General features: G+C 54.0%; 1 protein-coding gene across 1 annotated transcript in view; it reads right to left on the reverse strand.

The window, feature by feature from the left end:
* Positions 1–18,398, reverse strand: part of LOC138771704 (protein-glutamine gamma-glutamyltransferase E-like) — a 157,938-nt gene that overhangs the window by 83,278 nt on the left and 56,262 nt on the right. Inside the window, exons 5-6 of the mRNA XM_069951613.1 lie at positions 2,727–2,843; positions 2,468–2,642 (exon numbers count right to left, since the gene is read on the reverse strand). Of these exons, the coding sequence (XP_069807714.1) occupies positions 2,468–2,642; positions 2,727–2,843 (292 nt within the window). The remainder of the gene's footprint in view (positions 1–2,467; positions 2,643–2,726; positions 2,844–18,398) is intronic.

Genomic DNA, 18,398 nt, shown 5'->3' on the forward strand with positions numbered 1-18,398 from the left:
TCGGCTGGCCTTTCCTCCTTGCCTTGGACAGAGTCGGCTGGCCTTTCCTCCTTGCCTTGGACAGAGTCGGCTGGCCTTTCCTCCTTGCCTTGGACAGAGTCGGCTGGCCTTTCCTCCTTGCCTTGGACAGAGTCGCTGGCCTTTCCTCCTTGCCTTGGACAGAGTAGGCTGGCCTTTCCTCCTTGCCTTGGACAGAGTCGCTGGCCTTTCCTCCTTGCCTTGGACAGAGTCGGCTGGCCTTTCCTCCTTGCCTTGGACAGAGTCGGCTGGCCTTTCCTCCTTGCCTTGGTCTTTATAGGCTGGCTTTTCCTCCTTGCCTTGGACAGAGTCGGCTGGCCTTTCCTCCTTGCCTTGGACAGAGTCGGCTAGCCTTTCCTCCTTGCCTTGGTCTTTATAGGCTGGCCTTTCCTCCTTGCCTTGGACAGAGTCGGCTGGCCTTTCCTCCTTGCCTTGGACAGAGTCGGCTGGCCTTTCCTCCTTGCCTTGGTCTTTATAGGCTGGCCTTTCCTCCTTGCCTTGGACAGAGTCGCTGGCCTTTCCTCCTTGCCTTGGACAGAGTCGGCTGGCCTTTCCTCCTTGCCTTGGACAGAGTCGGCTGGCCTTTCCTCCTTGCCTTGGTCTTTAAAGGCTGGCCTATCCTCCTTGCCTTGGACAGAGTCGGCTGGCCTTTCCTCCTTGCCTTGGACAGAGTCGGCTGGCCTTTCCTCCTTGCCTTGGACAGAGTTGGCTGGCCTTTCCTCCTTGCCTTGGTCCTTATAGGCTGGCCTTTCCTCCTTGCCTTGGACAGAGTCGGCTGGCCTTTCCTCCTTGCCTTGGTCGTTATAGGCTGGCCTTTCCTCCTTGCCTTGGTCTTTATAGGCTGGCCTTTCCTCCTTGCCTTGGACAGAGTCGGCTGGCCTTTCCTCCTTGCCTTGGACAGAGTCGCTGGCCTTTCCTCCTTGCCTTGGACAGAGTCGGCTGGCCATCTGGATCAGGTGGGCTTCACGCCCACAAGTGAGGCTGGCAATAACACCACCAGAACCATTAACGTTATTCAGTACGCCCATTTTGAAGCTCTCCCAACCATACTTCTACGTAGTGACTCCAAGAAGGCCTTGGACAGAGTCGGCTGGCCTTTCCTCCTTGCCTTTGTCCACTCGCAGGTGCAGGTGCTTTCCCTCCAGTCTTCATACTATCCTCTGTTTTTTCTCTTTTGCTCACACAGCCCCCACCAATCACAGGAAGGTTCAGTCAGACCCCAGTTGGAAGGAGTTAGTTCCCGGTGGGAGGAGGTGGTCAGTCTGTCGAGAGTCAGTGTGCAAGGAAGCAAGCAAGTCATAGATTCTCTCTGTGCAAGCCACTATGCAGTGTTAGAAAGTACCAAGGGGAGAGCAGCCACAGAAGGACCACCTTGTCCATGCTGGGAACCTCTCTGAAAAGTGCAGGGCAGTTACCTCAGCCGCCATGGGTACTGACCCTAGTGGGACAAAGTTACTTTGAGTCTAGGTATTCCACTGCGCAGTGCAGGACAACTGGGAGTTGTTCGGCAGTACCCCTCGAGTACCACACACCTGTGCAGAGCACTCCCACATACACACACCAGGGCAGAGCACTCCCGTACACACACACTTTTGCAGAGCACTCCTGCATACACACACCTGGGCAGAGCACTCCTGCATACACACACACACCTCGGCAGAGCACTCCCGCATACACACGCACCTGTGCAGAGCACTCCCATATACACACACCTGTTCAGAGCACTCCTGTATACACACACACACACCTGGGCAGAGCACTCCCTCATACACGCACCTGGGCAGAGCACTCCCTCATACACACACTTATGCAGAGCACTCCTGTATACACACGCACCTGTGCAGAGCACTCCTGTATACACACGCACCTGGGCAGAGCATTCCTGCACACACACCTGTGCAGAGCACTCCTGTATACACACGCACCTGTGCAGAGCACTCCTGAATACAAACACCTGTGCAGAGCACTCCCTCGTACACGCACCTATGCAGAGAACTCCCTCGTACACGCACCTGTGCAGAACATTCCCTCATACACGCACCTGTGCAGAGCACTGCCTCATACACGCACCTGTGCAGAGCACTCCCTCGTACACGCACCTGTGCAGAGCACTCCCTCGTACACGCACCTGTGCAGAGCACTCCCTCGTACACGCACCTGTGCAGAGCACTCCCTCGTACACGCACCTGTGCAGAGCACTCCCTCGTACACGCACCTGTGCAGAGCACTCCCTCGTACACGCACCTGTGCAGAGCACTCCCTCGTACACGCACCTGTGCAGAGCACTCCCTCATACACGCACTTGGGCAGAGCACTCCCATATACACACGCACCTGTGCAGAGCACTCCCTCGTACACGCACCTGTGCAGAGCACTCCCTCGTACACGCACCTGTGCAGAGCACTCCCTCATACATGCACCTGGGCAGAGCACTCCCTCATACACGCACCTGTGCAGAGCACTCCTGCATACACCCAGCATTGTCCGTATTTGACCGGTCCGCTCTGCATCCACTGGCGCAGGATAGTGACACTTCCGTTCCACTGGGTGGGGTTGACGCCTCCGCTGTAGTCCCCGCTCCATCTTCCCACTATCACCCCATTGTCATTATCATTGCTGTTCACCTAATAGTAAAGGAGATGGGATGTAAGATGTGATGTAGGAATTGTGTTTCATGGCCGCCTCCTCCTATAACCCTCAGGTCTCACCATGGCGGACATCAGCCTGCCCACATGGAGGGGATCGCTCCTCAAAGAGTCGTCCGATGAGTAGACGGAACTCCTGTCCAGCAGCGTCAGGCAGATACTTAGGATGTCTCTTTCAAACTATGTAGAGAAAAAGATAAAAAAATCAGATAATAACAATAATAATCATCAATCATCATCATCATCGTAATAATAGTAATAAATTATAATCAATCGTCATCGTAATAATAATAGTAATAATAATCATCGTCATGGTGATAATAGTAATGATAATAATCAGACCACCTGAACCAGAATCATTGAGCCACAGCCAACATCTTTAAAAAAAAAAAAAAAACTGACAGGAAAAAACACTGTAGGAACATCACCTATAATGAGAGAAGCCGGTTCATACGGAACCAAACTGATCAGCAGTGTTATCCCTCCGGCTGCCGCTCCGTGCAGAGGGAGGAGACCGCCCGAGGAGATGCCACCCGGAGAACATGGATCCAGCTATAGAGGTCCCCGGGCGGTCTCCTCCCTCTGCACGGAGCCGCAGCCGGAGGGATAACACTGCTGATCAGTTTGGTTGCGTATGAATCGGTTTCTCTCAACTCAAATTATAATAATAAGAACCATCGTAATAATAATAATCATACAAACAACAACATGATACAGTCCAAGGACAGCGGAGATAGATAGGTCACATAACTCACAGGCTACAGCGGAGATGGATAGGGCACATAACTCACAGGCTACAGCGGAGATGGATAGGGCACATAACTCACAGGCTACAGCGGAGATGGATAGGGCACATAACTCACAGGCTACAGCGGAGATGGATAGGGCACATAACTCACAGGCTACAGCGGAGATTGATAGGCCACATAACTCACAGGCTACAGCGGAGATGGATAGGGCACATAACTCACAGCCGGCAGCGGAGATGGATAGGGCACATAACTCACAGGCTACAGCGGAGATGGATAGGCCACATAACTCACAGGCTACAGCGGAGATGGATAGGCCACATAACTCACAGGCTACAGCGGAAATGGATAGGCCACATAACTCACAGGCTGCAGCAGAGACGGATAGGGCACATAACTCACAGCCGGCAGCAGAGATAGATAGGGCACATAACTCACAGGCTACAGCGGAGATGGATAGGCCACATAACTCACAGCCGGCAGCGGAGATAGATAGGGCACATAACTCACAGGCTACAGCGGAGATAGATAGGGCACATAACTCACAGGCTGCAGCAGAGATAGATAGGATACATAACTCACAGCCGGCAGTGGAGATGGATAGGATACATAACTCACAGGCTACAGTGGAGATGGATAGGCCACATAACTCACAGCCGGCAGCGGAGATGGATAGGCCACATAACTCACAGCCGGCACTGAAGATGGATAGGACACATAACTCACAGGCTACAGCGGAGATGGATAGGACACATAACTCACAGGCTACAGCGGAGATGGATAGGCCACATAACTCACAGGCTGCAGCGGAGATGGATAGGGTACATAACTCCCAGCCGCCAGCTGAGATGGATAGGACACATAACTCGCAGGCTACAGCGGAGATAGATAGGGCACATAACTCACAGCCGGCAGGGGAGATGGATAGGCCACATAACTCACAGCCGCCAGCGGAGATGGATAGGCCACATAACTCACAGCCGGTAGAGGAGATGGATAGGGCACATAACTCCCAGCCGCCAGCTGAGATGGATAGGCCACATAACTCACAACCAGCAACGGAGATGGATAGGCCACATAACTCACACGATGCACCGGAGATGGATAGGATACATAACTCACAGGCTGCAGCAGAGATGGATAGGCCACATAACTCACAGCCAGCAACGGAGATGGATAGGGCACATAACTCACAGGCTGCAGCAGAGATGGATAGGCCACATAACTCACAACCGGCAGCAGAGATAGATAGGTTACATAACTCACAGGCTACAGCGGAGATGGATAGGCCACATAACTCACAGCCGGCAGCAGAGATAGATAGGATACATAACTCACAGCCGGCAGCAGAGATGGATAGGATACATAACTCACAGGCTACAGTGGAGATGGATAGGGCACATAACTCACAGGCTACAGTGGAGATGGATAGGCCACATAACTCACAGCCGGCAGCGGAGATGGATAGGCCACATAACTCACAGCCGGCACTGAAGATGGATAGGGCACATAACTAACAGGCTACAGCGTAGATGGATATGGCACATAACTCACAGGCTGCAACAGAGATAGATAGGCCACATAACTCACAGCCGGCAGCGGAGATGGATAGGCCACATAACTCACAGCCGGCAGCGGAGATGGATAGGCCACATAACTCACAGGCTGCAACAGAGATAGATAGGCCACATAACTCACAGCCGGCAGCGGAGATGGATAGGCCACATAACTCACAGCCGGCACTGAAGATGGTTAGGCCACATAACTCACAGCCGGTAGAGGAGATGGATAGGCCACATAACTCACAGCCGGCAGCGGAGATGGATAGGGCACATAACTCACAGCCGGCAGCGGCGATGGATAGGACACATAACTCACAGGCTATAGCGGAGATGGATAGGCCACATAACTCACAGGCTACAGCGGAGATGGATAGGCCACATAACTCACAGGCTGCAGCGGAGATGGATAGGGCACATAACTCCCAGCCGCCAGCTGAGATGGATAGGACACATAACTCGCAGGCTACAGCGGAGATAGATAGGGCACATAACTCACAGCCGGCAGGGGAGATGGATAGGCCACATAACTCCCAGCTGCCAGCTGAGATGGATAGGACACATAACTTCCAGCCGCCAGCTGAGATGGATAGGCCACATAACTGCCAGCTGGCAGCGGAGATGGATAGGACAGATAACTCACAGGCTACAGCGGAGATGGATAGGGCACATAACTCGCAGGCTACAGCGGAGATAGATAGGGCACATAACTCACAGCCGGCAGGGGAGATGGATAGGGCACATAACTCACAGCCGGCAGCAGAGACGGATAGGCCACATTATTCACAGCCGGCAGCGGGGATGAATAGGGCACATAACTCACAGCCGGCAGTGGAGATGGATAGGACACATAACTCACAGGCTGCAGCGGAGATGGATAGGCCACATAACTCACAGGCTGCTGCGGAGATGGATAGGCCACTTAACTCACAGCCGGCAGGGGAGATGGATAGGGCACATAACTCATAGCCGCCAGCGGAGATGGATAGGGCACATAACTCACACGATGCACCGGAGATGGATAGGCCACATAACTCACACGATGCACCGGAGATGGATAGGACACATAACTCACAGGCTGCAGCGGAGATGGATAGGCCACATAACTCACAGCCGGCAGGGGAGATGGATAGGGCACATAACTCACAGCCGGCAGCGGAGATTGATAGGATACATAACTCACAGGATGCATCGGAGATGGATAGGGCACATAACTCACAGCTGGTAGAGAAGATGGATAGGCCACATAACTCACAGCCGGCAGCGGAGATGGATAGGGCACATAACTCACAGCCAGCACCGGAGATGGATAGGCCACATAACTCACAGCCACCAGCGGAGATGGATAGGACACATAACTCACAGGCTACAGCGGAGATGGATAGGCCACATAACTCACAGGCTACAGTGGAGATGGATAGGCCACATAACTCACAGGCTACAGCGGAGATGGATAGGCCACATAACTCACAGGCTACAGCGGAGATGGATAGGCCACATAACTCACAGCCACTAGCGGAGATGGATAGGACACATAACTCATATCCAGCAGCGGAGATGGATAGGACACATAACTCACAGGATGCACTGGAGATGGATAGGCCACATAACTCACAGGCTACAGCGGAGATGGATAGGCCACATAACTCACAGCCAGCAACGGAGATGGATAGGCCACATAACTCACAGCCGCCAGCGGAGATGGATAGACCACATAACTCACAGCCGCCAGCGGAGATGGATAGGCCACATTACTCACACGATGCACCGGAGATGGATAGGCCACATAACTCACAGGCTACAGCGGAGATGGATAGGCCACATAACTCACAGCCACCAGCGGAGATGGATAGGCCACATAACTCATATCCAGCAGCGGAGATTGATAGGGCACATAACTCACAGGCTACAGCGGAGATGGATAGGGCACATAACTCACAGCCACCAGCGGAGATGGATAGGGCACATAACTCATATCCAGCAGCGGAGATTGATAGGCCACATTACTCACACGATGCACCGGAGATGGATAGGGCACATAACTCACAGCCAGCAACGGAGATGGATAGGGCACATAACTCACAGCCGGCAGGGGAGATGGATAGGGCACATAACTCACACGATGCACCGGAGATGGATAGGGCACATAACTCACAGCCGCCAGCGGAGATGGATAGGGCACATAACTCACACGATGCACCGGAGATGGATAGGGCACATAACTCACAGCCGCCAGCGGAGATGGATAGGGCACATAACTCATAGCCGCCAGCGGAGATTGATAGGCCACATTACTCACACGATGCACCGGAGATGGATAGGCCACATTACTCACAGCCGACAGCGAAGAAATAGTAAAGGGTGTGAGGCATTTAACAAATCAGGAAAGACCAAGGGATCTAATCTGTATAGTCTGGAGGAAGAAGGGAAAGGGAGGACATGATGGAAACTGTGGTGCACTGCTGCGTGGCGCGACCGGTCACATGCTAGATGGTAACGTGTAACGCCACTCATGTAGTGGTTGGTTGGAGTATAGCTCAGCCAGGTGTTATGTTGTCGTGACGCCAGTGCCGGTTGGGCACACAGGTATGGTGGCACACCTGCTTTAATTTTAGAGTGGTGAGCTATTCCCTTTTCCCTGTCACCGACCTGCCGAGCTGGGAGGAGTCCCTTGGGTACAGTGGTCCAGAGTGGAGTTGTGACCCACCCGAACTATCTGTACCGCCACCCACAGATAGGGGAGATGACCCAAGGATGGTGTAATTATTGTGTAGGTGCCAGAACAATAATCACTGTGACCTGTTACCATAAGTAAACTCTTCTTTACTGCAGGAATACTTGATACAGTGATATAAAATAAACTTCTGACTTGATAATATACTTTGGCCTTGACTGACAAGACTTGTGCTGAGAGCTTGAGAGGTAGCATAGCCGTGCTGACTGGGTTGCGTGCTGAGAAGTAGAGTAAGTGCAGAGAAGTAGAGAGGAGGATGTCACGAGAGTCCCAACCCAAAGTAGTACTGTGCTCTGCCTGAACTTTAGAAGTAGAATAAGTATACTTGAGAGTAGAGAGAATACTTGTTATGCCGTTCCATGTTTATACTTCTTGTCTTTGCACCACCTATTGCCCCCAGTGTTGGGTGACCCGTCCTATGAGGGTGACACAGGCCTTGTTACTTGGATTAGGAGAGTTGTGAAAGTTTTCTGATTACACCCTTGCTGCGAGAGAGTACGTAGGCTTCTAGCAACTTTGCTCTATCTGGATCAGTTCCTCTTTTTATAGGATACGGTCCTACACCTTTAGACTTGTTCTCGGCAAGGGCTTGCATGACCCCTTACTTGTCCTGTCTAAGTGTGCGTTTAGCACTGCATAGTGTGTGGAAATGCTATCTGGAAGAAAAGGGTGTCCGTGCTTCCTATGTGTGTCTGTGGACTAGACTACACCGGACTCTAACAGGGGACCTGGCATAAGCCAGGGCCCAACTTAACTGCTGTAGGGAGCGTTCTGACTTGCGTCCTCTCTGTACATGAACCAGACTAAGGACTAACTGTGGGACTACACTTCCTCTCCCCATGTGACAACTTCCTACAGGGTATGTTATACCTGCTGTGAATGGGTGAGAAGACAGGGCAAGAGAAAGAGAATAGAGATAGGTGGAAAACAGAGAGCTCTCATTGGTGCACAGATCACAAAACAATAACCCCTTGAGTACTACAGCTGTGCAATAAATAGGTACAAGACATACATACTAGCAACATCTAGTGGCAAAACGTAGGTACTATTTCATCACCACTTTTACTTAGAGTACAGACTTTTGTGAGGGGTGTATACATTAGCAACACCCGTGGTGGGACACCAGAGAATCATTTATATATGTTACAAGAGGAAGAAGGGAAAGGGAGGACATAATGAAAACCTTTATATATGTTACAGGAGGAAGAAGGGAAAGGGAGGACATGATGGAAACCTTTATATATCTTATAGGAGGAAGAAGGGAAAGGAGGGACATGATGGAAACCTTTATATATGTTACAGGAGGAAGAAGGGAAAGGGAGGACATGATGGAAACCTTTATATATGTTACAGGGGGAAGAAGGGAAAGGGGGGACATGATGGGAACCTTTATATATGTTACAGGAGGAAGAAGGGAAAGGGAGGACATGATGGAAACCTTTATATATGTTACAGGAGGAAGAAGGGAAAGAGAGGGACATGATGGAAACCTTTATATATGTTACAGGGGGAAGAAGGGAAAGGGAGGACATGATGGAAACCTTTATATATGTTACAGGAGGAAGAAGGGAAAGAGAGGGACATGATGGAAACCTTTATATATGTTACAGGGGGAAGAAGGGAAAGGGAGGGACATGATGGAAACCTTTATATATGTTACAGGAGGAAGAAGGGAAAGGAGGACATGATGGAAACCTATATATATGTTACAGGAGGAAGAAGGGAAAGGGGGGACATGATGGAAACCTTTATATATGTTACAGGAGGAAGAAGGGAAAGGGGACATGATGGAAACCTTTATATATGTTACAGGAGGAAGAAGGGAAAGGGAGGACATGATGGAAACCTTTATATATGTTACAGGAGGAAGAAGGGAAAGGGAGGGACATGATGGAAACCTTTATATATGTTACAGGAGGAAGAAGGGAAAGGGAGGACATGATGGAAACCTTTATATATGTTACAGGAGGAAGAAGGGAAAGGAAGGACATGATGGAAACCTGTATATATGTTACAGGGGGAAGAAGGGAAAGGGAGGACATGATGGAAACCTTTATATATGTTACAGTAGGAAGAAGGGAAAGGGGGGGACATGATGGAAACCTTTATATATGTTACAGGGGGAAGAAGGGAAAGGGGGGACATGATGGAAACCTTTATATATGTTACAGGGGGAAGAAGGGAAAGGGAGGACATGATGGAAACCTTTATATATGTTACAGGAGGAAGAAGGGAAAGGAAGGACATGATGGAAACCTGTATATATGTTACAGGGGGAAGAAGGGAAAGGGAGGACATGATGGAAACCTTTATATATGTTACAGTAGGAAGAAGGGAAAGGGGGGACATGATGGAAACCTTTATATATGTTACAGGGGGAAGAAGGGAAAGGGAGGACATGATGGAAACCTTTATATATGTTACAGTAGGAAGAAGGGAAAGGGGGGACATGATGGAAACCTTTATATATGTTACAGTAGGAAGAAGGGAAAGGGGGGACATGATGGAAACCTTTATATATGTTACAGGGGGAAGAAGGGAAAGGGAGGACATGATGGAAACCTTTATATATGTTACAGTAGGAAGAAGGGAAAGGGGGGACATGATGGAAACCTTTATATATGTTACAGGGGGAAGAAGGGAAAGGGATGACATGATGGAAACCTTTATATATGTTACAGTAGGAAGAAGGGAAAGGGGGGACATGATGGAAACCTTTATATATGTTACAGGAGGAAGAAGGGAAAGGGAGGACATGATAGAAACCTTTTATATATATGTTACAGTAGGGGGGGTTAATTAAAAAAAAAACTGAACTGAAGAACAGGAGGAGACAGTGAGATGTTACTGGGGGAAAGATCAGAAGCAACGTGAGAAAATATTACTGTACTGAAAGAGTAGGAGATACTTGGAGGAAACTTCCAGCAGATGTGGTAATAAATCTACAATAACAGAATGTAGCCTGCCTGGTGTGTGTGTATATATATATATATATATATATATATATATATATATATATATATATATATATATATTAAGAAGGAATAATATAATATAACTGGCTATAACCTTCCTGGTATGTGTTGCCTGGTGTGTGTGTATGTGTGTGTGTGTATATACATACACTGGGGTAATCACACAGGGTTATATATATATATATATATATATATATATATATATATATATATATATATACAGGCCTGTATTTAGAGTTCATGCTGCCCTAGGCACTTTGCACGCTGAGGTGCCCCCCCCCCCATTACTGTACATGCATGGTATATACCCTGGCACTTGGGTGCCGCTCTGCTTGATGCCCGCTGTTCTCATCAAACAGACGTGATGGAGGAAGGAAGGAGGCCGGGGACGTCTTAGTTTGGGGGCCGCTTCTGTCCAGTGTTGGACTGGGGGACCTGGGGCCACCAATATACAACCAGTGAGACACAACATGCTGACCCGCTCCTTTCCTGGATTCATCTGTATCTGTGACAAATCTCAGAACACCCTCCATTTATACAGCTCTCAGGGTATGCTGGGAGTTGTAGTCTCTGAGAGGACAACCCTGTAATAAATCACTGTGTGCAGAGTCTCCTGGTGGCTGCAATCTGTGGGTGACAACCATCAGCCCTGAAGGTCCAGCAATACATCTGTCTACACTGTACTACAACTCCCAGCATACTCTGAGGGCTGCAGACTGTCAGTACATGCTGGGAGTTGTAGTGCCTGCAGCTGTTGTAGTTGGGTCCTGGAGGCTTTGTGGCACATAAGAATACAAAGATCTGTGGGGGCTCAGTGCAGGGAAGTGACCCCAGAACAGCACTAATAGGGGATAGAACAAAACATCTCCCCCTATCCCCTATTAGTGATGTTCTGGGGTCACTTCCCTGCACTGAGCCCCCACAGATCTATGTATACTTATGTGCCACAAAGCATCCAGTGTATGATGCACCTAGGACCCAACTACAACAGCTGCAGGCACTACAACTCCCAGAACAGTCTGCAGCCCTCAGGATATGCTGGGAGTTGTAGTGCCTGCAGCTGCAGTAGTTGGGTCCTAGGTGCATTATACACTGGATGCTTTGTGGCACATAAGAATACATAGATCTGTGGGGGCTCAGTGCAGGGAAGTGACCCCAGAACATCACTAATAGGGGGGGGGGGGAGATGTTGTTGCTCTGTCCCCTATTAGTGATGTTCTGGGGTCACGTCCCTGCACTGAGCCCCCACAGATCTCTGTATTCTGATCTCCCACAAAGCCTCCAGTGTATAATGCACCTAGGACCCAACTACAACAGCTCCAGGCACTACAACTCCCAGCATTTACTGACAGTCTACAGCCCTCAGGATATGCTGGGAGTTGTAGTGCCTGCAGCTCTTGTAGTTGGGTCCTAGTTTAAAAGTTTGGGTTAGTGTACTGTAGTGACAGCAGGGCTGTGTCAGTACACTACCGCAAACAATACACTGACCCATTGAGACCCCAATGGTACACAGGCTCTGCACACTATAGAAGTGATTACAGTGCAGTTACTAATGACTCACAGGTGAAGTCTTCTCGAATTGCTGTCGCTAACTTTTTGCTTTCTTCTCCATCTGGCGCAGCATCATGAAAACTTCTCCGACCACAACTTGTCTGCAGGGGCAACTGGGGGTGACTGGGGAAGGGAGGCAGCTGGGGGTGACTGGGGCAGGAGGGCAGCTGGGGGTGACTGGGGCAGGAGGGCAGCTGGGGAAGGGAGGCAGCGGGGGGTGACTGGGGAAGGGAGGCAGCTGGGGGTGACTGGGGCAGGAGGGCAGCTGGGGGTGACTGGGGAAGGGAGGCAGCTGGGGGTGACTGGGGAAGGGAGGCAGCTGGGGGTGACTGGGGAAGGGAGGCAGCTGGGGGTGACTGGGGAAGGGAGGCAGCTGGGGGTGACTGGGGAAGGGAGGCAGCTGGGGGTAACTGGGGAAGGGAGGCAGCTGGGGGTGACTGGGAAGGGAGGCAGCTGAGGGTGATTGGGGAAGGGAGGCAGCTGGGGGTGACTGGGGAAGGGAGGCAGCTGAGGGGGGACTGGGGAAGGGAGGCAGCTGGGGGTGATTGGGGAAGGGAGGCAGCTGGGGGTGATTGGGGAAGGGAGGCAGCTGGGGGTGATTGGGGAAGGGAGGCAGCTGGGGGGGACTGGGGAAGGGAGGCAGCTGGGGGTGACTGGGGAAGGGAGGCAGCTGGGGGTGACTGGGGAAGGGAGGCAGCTGGGGGTGACTGGGGAAGGGAGGCAGCTGGGGGTGACTGGGGAAGGGAAGCAGCTGGGGGTGACTGGGGAAGGGAGGCAGCTGGGGGTGACTGGGGAAGGGAGGCAGCTGGGGGTGACTGGGGAAGGGAGGCAGCTGGGGGAGACTGGGGAAGGGAGGCAGCTGGGGGTGACTGAGGAAGGGAGGCAGCTGGGGGTGACTGAGGAAGGGAGGCAGCTGGGGGTGACTGGGGAAGGGAGGCAGCTGGGGGGGGACTGAGGAAGGGAGGCAGCTGGGGGGGGACTGGGGAAGGGAGGCAGCTGGGGGTGACTGGGGAAGGGAGGCAGCTGGGGGTGACAGGGGGAGCAGCTGGGGGAGCCAGGGAGAGCAGCTGGGGGGCAGGGGAGCAGCAGGGAGGGGCAGCTAGGGTGGCAGGGGAGAAGCTGGGGTTCAGGGGGAGAGGTTGGGGTTCAGGGGGAGCGGTAGGGAGGCAGTGAAGAAGCTGGGATTCAGGGGGAGAGGCTGGGGGCAGGGGGAGAGGCTGGGGGTCAGAGGGAGAAGCTAGGGGTCAGGGGGAGGGGCTGGGAGGCAGGGGAGCAGCTGAGAATGCAGGGGGGAGAGGCTGGGGGGGCAGGGGGAGAGGCTGGGGACCAGGGGAGAGGCTGGGGGGCAGGGGGAGAGGCTGGGGGCAGGGGAGACGCTGGGGGGCAGGGGAGAGGCTGAGGGTTAGGGGAAGAGGCTGGGTGGCAGGGGAGAGGCTGGGTGGCAGGGGAGAGGCTGGGGGTCAGGGGAGAGGCTGAGGGTTAGGTGGAGAGGTTGGGGGGGCAGGGGAGACGCTGGGGTCAGGGGAGTTGCTGGGGGGCTGGGGAGAGTCTGGGGGGCAGGGGAGATGCTGGGGGGCAGGGGAGACGCTGGGGGGCAGGGGAGATGCTGGGGGGCAGGGGAGAGGCTGAGGGTTAGGGGGAGAAGCTGGGGGGGGGCGGGGGAGAGGCTGGGGGTTAGGGGGAGAGGCTGGGGGGCAGGGGAGAGGCTGAGGCTGGGGGGCAGGGGAGAGGCTGAGGCTGGGGGGCAGGGGGAGAGGCTGAGGCTGAGGCTGGGGGGCAGGGGGAGAGGCTGAGGCTGGGGGTAGGGGGAGAGGCTGAGGCTGGGGGGCAGGGGAGAGGCTGTGGGGCAGGGGAGAGGCTGAGGCTGGGGGGCAGGGGAGAGGCTGGGGCAGGGGAGAGGCTGAGGCTGGGGGGCAGGGGAGAGGCTGAGGCTGGGGGGCAGGGGAGAGGCTGCCCCCCAGCAGGGGAGCAGCTGAGGATGCAGGGGGGCCGGGGCGGGCAGAGGGGAGAGGCTGGGGGTGACGGGGCGGCCGGGAGAAGGATGGGCAGGCAGGCTGGTTCCCTCCCCCCATGCAGCGCCGAGGTCCGAGGTCCGGGGTGCAGGGCTGGTGTTGAGCTTCCGGCACACACAGTCTGACAGAGGCCGGAAGCTCCCAGCTGCAGCCCCGCGGTCCCGGATCTTCTCTCCTGCTCGGCGATGACGTCACATCACGTGAGCGCCGCCGAGCTGGAGACAAGATCCGGGACCGCGGGGCTGCAGCTGGGAGCTTCCGGCCTCTGTCACACTGTGTGTGCCGGAAGCTCAACACCAGCCCTGCACCCCGGACCTCGGCGCTGCATGGGGGGAGGGAACCAGCCTGCCTGCCCATCTTCTCCCGGCCGCTCCGTCACCCCCCCCCCCCCTCCCGGCGCGGACTAGGCACCCGTGGGCCGGTGCCTACGGAGTTTTTTTTTTTTTTTTTTTAAATAATAAAAAAAAGTGTTCCCTGCGGGTGCCGCCCCCCGTAGGGCGCCACCCTAGGCACCGGACCACGGGTGCCTAGTGGCAAATACGGCCCTGTATATATACATACACTGGGGTAATCACACAGATGGGGCCGGTACTATTAGTGATATATATATTGCCCTTATGTCCTAAGCAGCAGCACATAATGGGGTGATTCTATCTTCCTGCAATGATAGGACAGATGGTAACAAGCAATAAAGGGTTAATTGCCCCGCCTATAAGGCCTATGTTGACCTCTAGTTTCCCTGTGTTTTTTTCGGTCCTTCTGGAGGACAGGTGGTAGGAGGAGAGCAGGCTCAGGCCTATGTGTGTCCTGTAGGACAGGTGGTAGGAGGAGAGCAGGCTCAGGCCTATGTGTGTCCTGTAGGATAGGTGGTAGGAGGAGAGCAGGCTCAGGCCTATGTGTGTTCTGTAGGACAGGTGGTAGGAGGAGAGCAGGCTCGGGCCTATGTGTGTCCTGTAGGACAGGTGGCAGGAGGAGAGCAGGCTCAGGCCTATGTGTGTCCTTCTGTAGGACAGGTGGTAGGAGGAGAGCACGCTCAGGCCTATGTGTGTTCTTCTGTAGGACAGGGGGTAGGAGGAGAGCAGGCTCAGGCCTATGTGTGTCCTGTAGGATAGGTGGTAGGAGGAGAGCAGGCTCAGGCCTATGTGTGTCCTGTAGGACAGGTGGTAGGAGGAGAGCAGGCTCAGGCCTATGTGTGTCCTGTAGGACAGGTGGTAGGAGGAGAGCAGGCTCAGGCCTATGTGTGTCCTGTAGGACAGGTGGTAGGAGGAGAGCAGGCTCAGGCCTATGTGTGTCCTGTAGGATAGGTGGTAGGAGGAGAGCAGGCTCAGGCCTATGTGTGTTCTGTAGGACAGGTGGTAGGAGGAGAGCAGGCTCGGGCCTATGTGTGTCCTGTAGGACAGGTGGCAGGAGGAGAGCAGGCTCAGGCCTATGTGTGTCCTTCTGTAGGACAGGTGGTAGGAGGAGAGCAGGCTCGGGCCTATGTGTGTCCTGTAGGACAGGTGGTAGGAGGAGAGCAGGCTCAGGCCTATGTGTGTCCTGTAGGACAGGTGGTAGGAGGAGAGCAGGCTCAGGCCTATGTGTGTTCTGTAGGACAGGTGGTAGGAGAGCAGGCTTAGGCCTATGTGTGTCCTGTAGGACAGGTGGTAGGAGGAGAGCAGGCTCAGGCCTATGTGTGTGTCCTTCTGTAGGACAGGTGGTAGGAGGAGAGCAGGCTCAGGCCTATGTGTGTCCTGTAGGACAGGTGGTAGGAGGAGAGCAGGCTCAGGCCTATGTGTATCCTGTAGGACAGGTGGTAGGAGGAGAGCAGGCTCAGGCCTATGTGTGTCCTGTAGGACAGGTGGTAGGAGGAGAGCAGGCTCAGGCCTATGTGTGTCCTGTAGGACAGGTGGTAGGAGAGCAGGCTCAGGCCTATGTGTGTCCTGTAGGACAGGTGGTAGGAGGAGAGCAGGCTCAGGCCTATGTGTGTCCTGTAGGACAGGTGGTAGGATAGGAGCAGGCTCAGGCCTATGTGTGTCCTGTAGGACAGGTGGTAGGAGGAGAGCAGGCTCAGGCCTATGTGTGTCCTGTAGGACAGGTGGTAGGAGGAGAGCAGGCTCAGGCCTATGTGTGTTCTTCTGTAGGACAGGTGGTGGTAGGAGGAGAGCAGGCTCAGGCCTATGTGTGTCCTGTAGTACAGGTGGTAGGAGGAGAGCAGGCTCAGGCCTATGTGTGTCCTGTGGGACAGGTGGTAGGAGTAGAGCAGGCTCAGGCCTATGTGTGTCCTGTAGGACAGGTGGTAGGATAGGAGCAGGCTCAGGCCTATGTGTGTTCTTCTGTAGGACAGGTGGTGGTAGGAGGAGAGCAGGCTCAGGCCTATGTGTGTCCTGTAGTACAGGTGGTAGGAGGAGAGCAGGCTCAGGCCTATGTGTGTCCTGTGGGACAGGTGGTAGGAGTAGAGCAGGCTCAGGCCTATGTGTGTCCTGTAGGACAGGTGGTAGGAGGAGAGCAGGCTCGGGCCTATGTGTGTCCTGTAGGACAGGTGGTGGTAGGAGAGCAGGCTCAGGCCTATGTGTGTCCTGTAGGACAGGTGGTAGGAGGAGAGCAGGCTCAGGCCTATGTGTGTCCTGTAGGACAGGTGGTAGGAGGAGAGCAGGCTCAGGCCTATGTGTGTCCTGTAGGACAGGTGGTAGGAGGAGAGCAGGCTCAGGCCTATGTGTGTCCTGTAGGACAGGTGGTAGGAGGAGAGCAGGCTCAGGCCTATGTGTGTCCTTCTGTAGGACAGGTGGTAGGAGAGCAGGCTCAGGCCTATGTGTGTCCTGTAGGACAGGTGGTAGGAGGAGAGCAGGCTCAGGCCTATGTGTGTCCTGTAGGACAGGTGGTAGGAGGAGAGCAGGCTCAGGCCTATGTGTGTCCTGTAGGACAGGTGGTAGGAGGAGAGCAGGCTCAGGCCTATGTGTGTCCTGTGGGACAGGTGGTAGGAAAGGAGCAGGCTCAGGCCTATGTGTGTCCTGTGGGACAGGTGGTAGGAGGAGAGCAGGCTTAGGCTTATGTGTGTCCTGTAGGACAGGTGGTAGGAGGAGAGCAGGCTCAGGCCTATGTGTGTCCTGTAGGACAGGTGGTAGGAGGAGAGCAGGCTCAGGCCTATGTGTGTCCTGTGGGACGAGTGGTAGGAGGAGAGCAGGCTCAGGCCTATGTGTGTCCTTCTGTAGGACAGGTGGTAGGAGGAGAGCAGGCTCGGGCCTATGTGTGTCCTGTAGGACAGGTGGTAGGAGGAGAGCAGGCTCAGGCCTATGTGTGTCCTTCTGTAGGACAGGTGGTAGGAGGAGAGCAGGCTCAGGCCTATGTGTGTCCTGTAGGACAGGTGGTAGGAGGAGAGCAGGCTCAGGCCTATGTGTGTTCTTCTGTAGGACAGGTGGTGGTAGGAGGAGAGCAGGCTCAGGCCTATGTGTGTCCTTCTGTAGGACAGGTGGTAGGAGGAGAGCAGGCTCAGGCCTATGTGTGTTCTTCTGTAGCACAGGGGGTAGGAGGAGAGCAGGCTCAGGCCTATGTGTGTCCTGTAGGACAGGTGGTAGGAGGAGAGCAGGCTCAGGCCTATGTGTGTCCTGTGGGACAGGTGGTAGGAGGAGAGCAGGCTTAGGCCTATGTGTGTCCTGTAGGACAGGTGGTAGGAGGAGAGCAGGCTCAGGCCTATGTGTGTGTCCTTCTGTAGGACAGGTGGTAGGAGGAGAGCAGGCTCAGGCCTATGTGTGTTCTTCTGTAGGACAGGGGGTAGGAGAGCAGGCTCAGGCCTATGTGTGTCCTGTAGGACAGGTGGTAGGAGGAGAGCAGGCTCAGGCCTATGTGTGTCCTGTAGGACAGGTGGTGGGAGGAGAGCAGGCTCAGGCCTATGTGTGTCCTGTAGGACAGGTGGTAGGAGGAGAGCAGGCTTAGGCCTATGTGTGTCCTGTAGGACAGGTGGTAGGAGGAGAGCAGGCTCAGGCCTATGTGTGTCCTGTAGGACAGGTGGTAGTAGGATAGGAGCAGGCTCAGGCCTATGTGTGTCCTGTGGGACAGGTGGTAGGAGGAGAGCACGCTCAGGCCTATGTGTGTCCTGTAGGACAGGTGGTAGGAGGAGAGCAGGCTCGGGCCTATGTGTGTTCTTCTGTAGGACAGGTGGTAGGAGGAGAGCAGGCTCAG

This window comes from Dendropsophus ebraccatus, chromosome 14 (assembly GCF_027789765.1).
Source record: "Dendropsophus ebraccatus isolate aDenEbr1 chromosome 14, aDenEbr1.pat, whole genome shotgun sequence".
In the NCBI taxonomy this organism is placed as follows: Eukaryota; Metazoa; Chordata; class Amphibia; order Anura; family Hylidae; genus Dendropsophus; species Dendropsophus ebraccatus.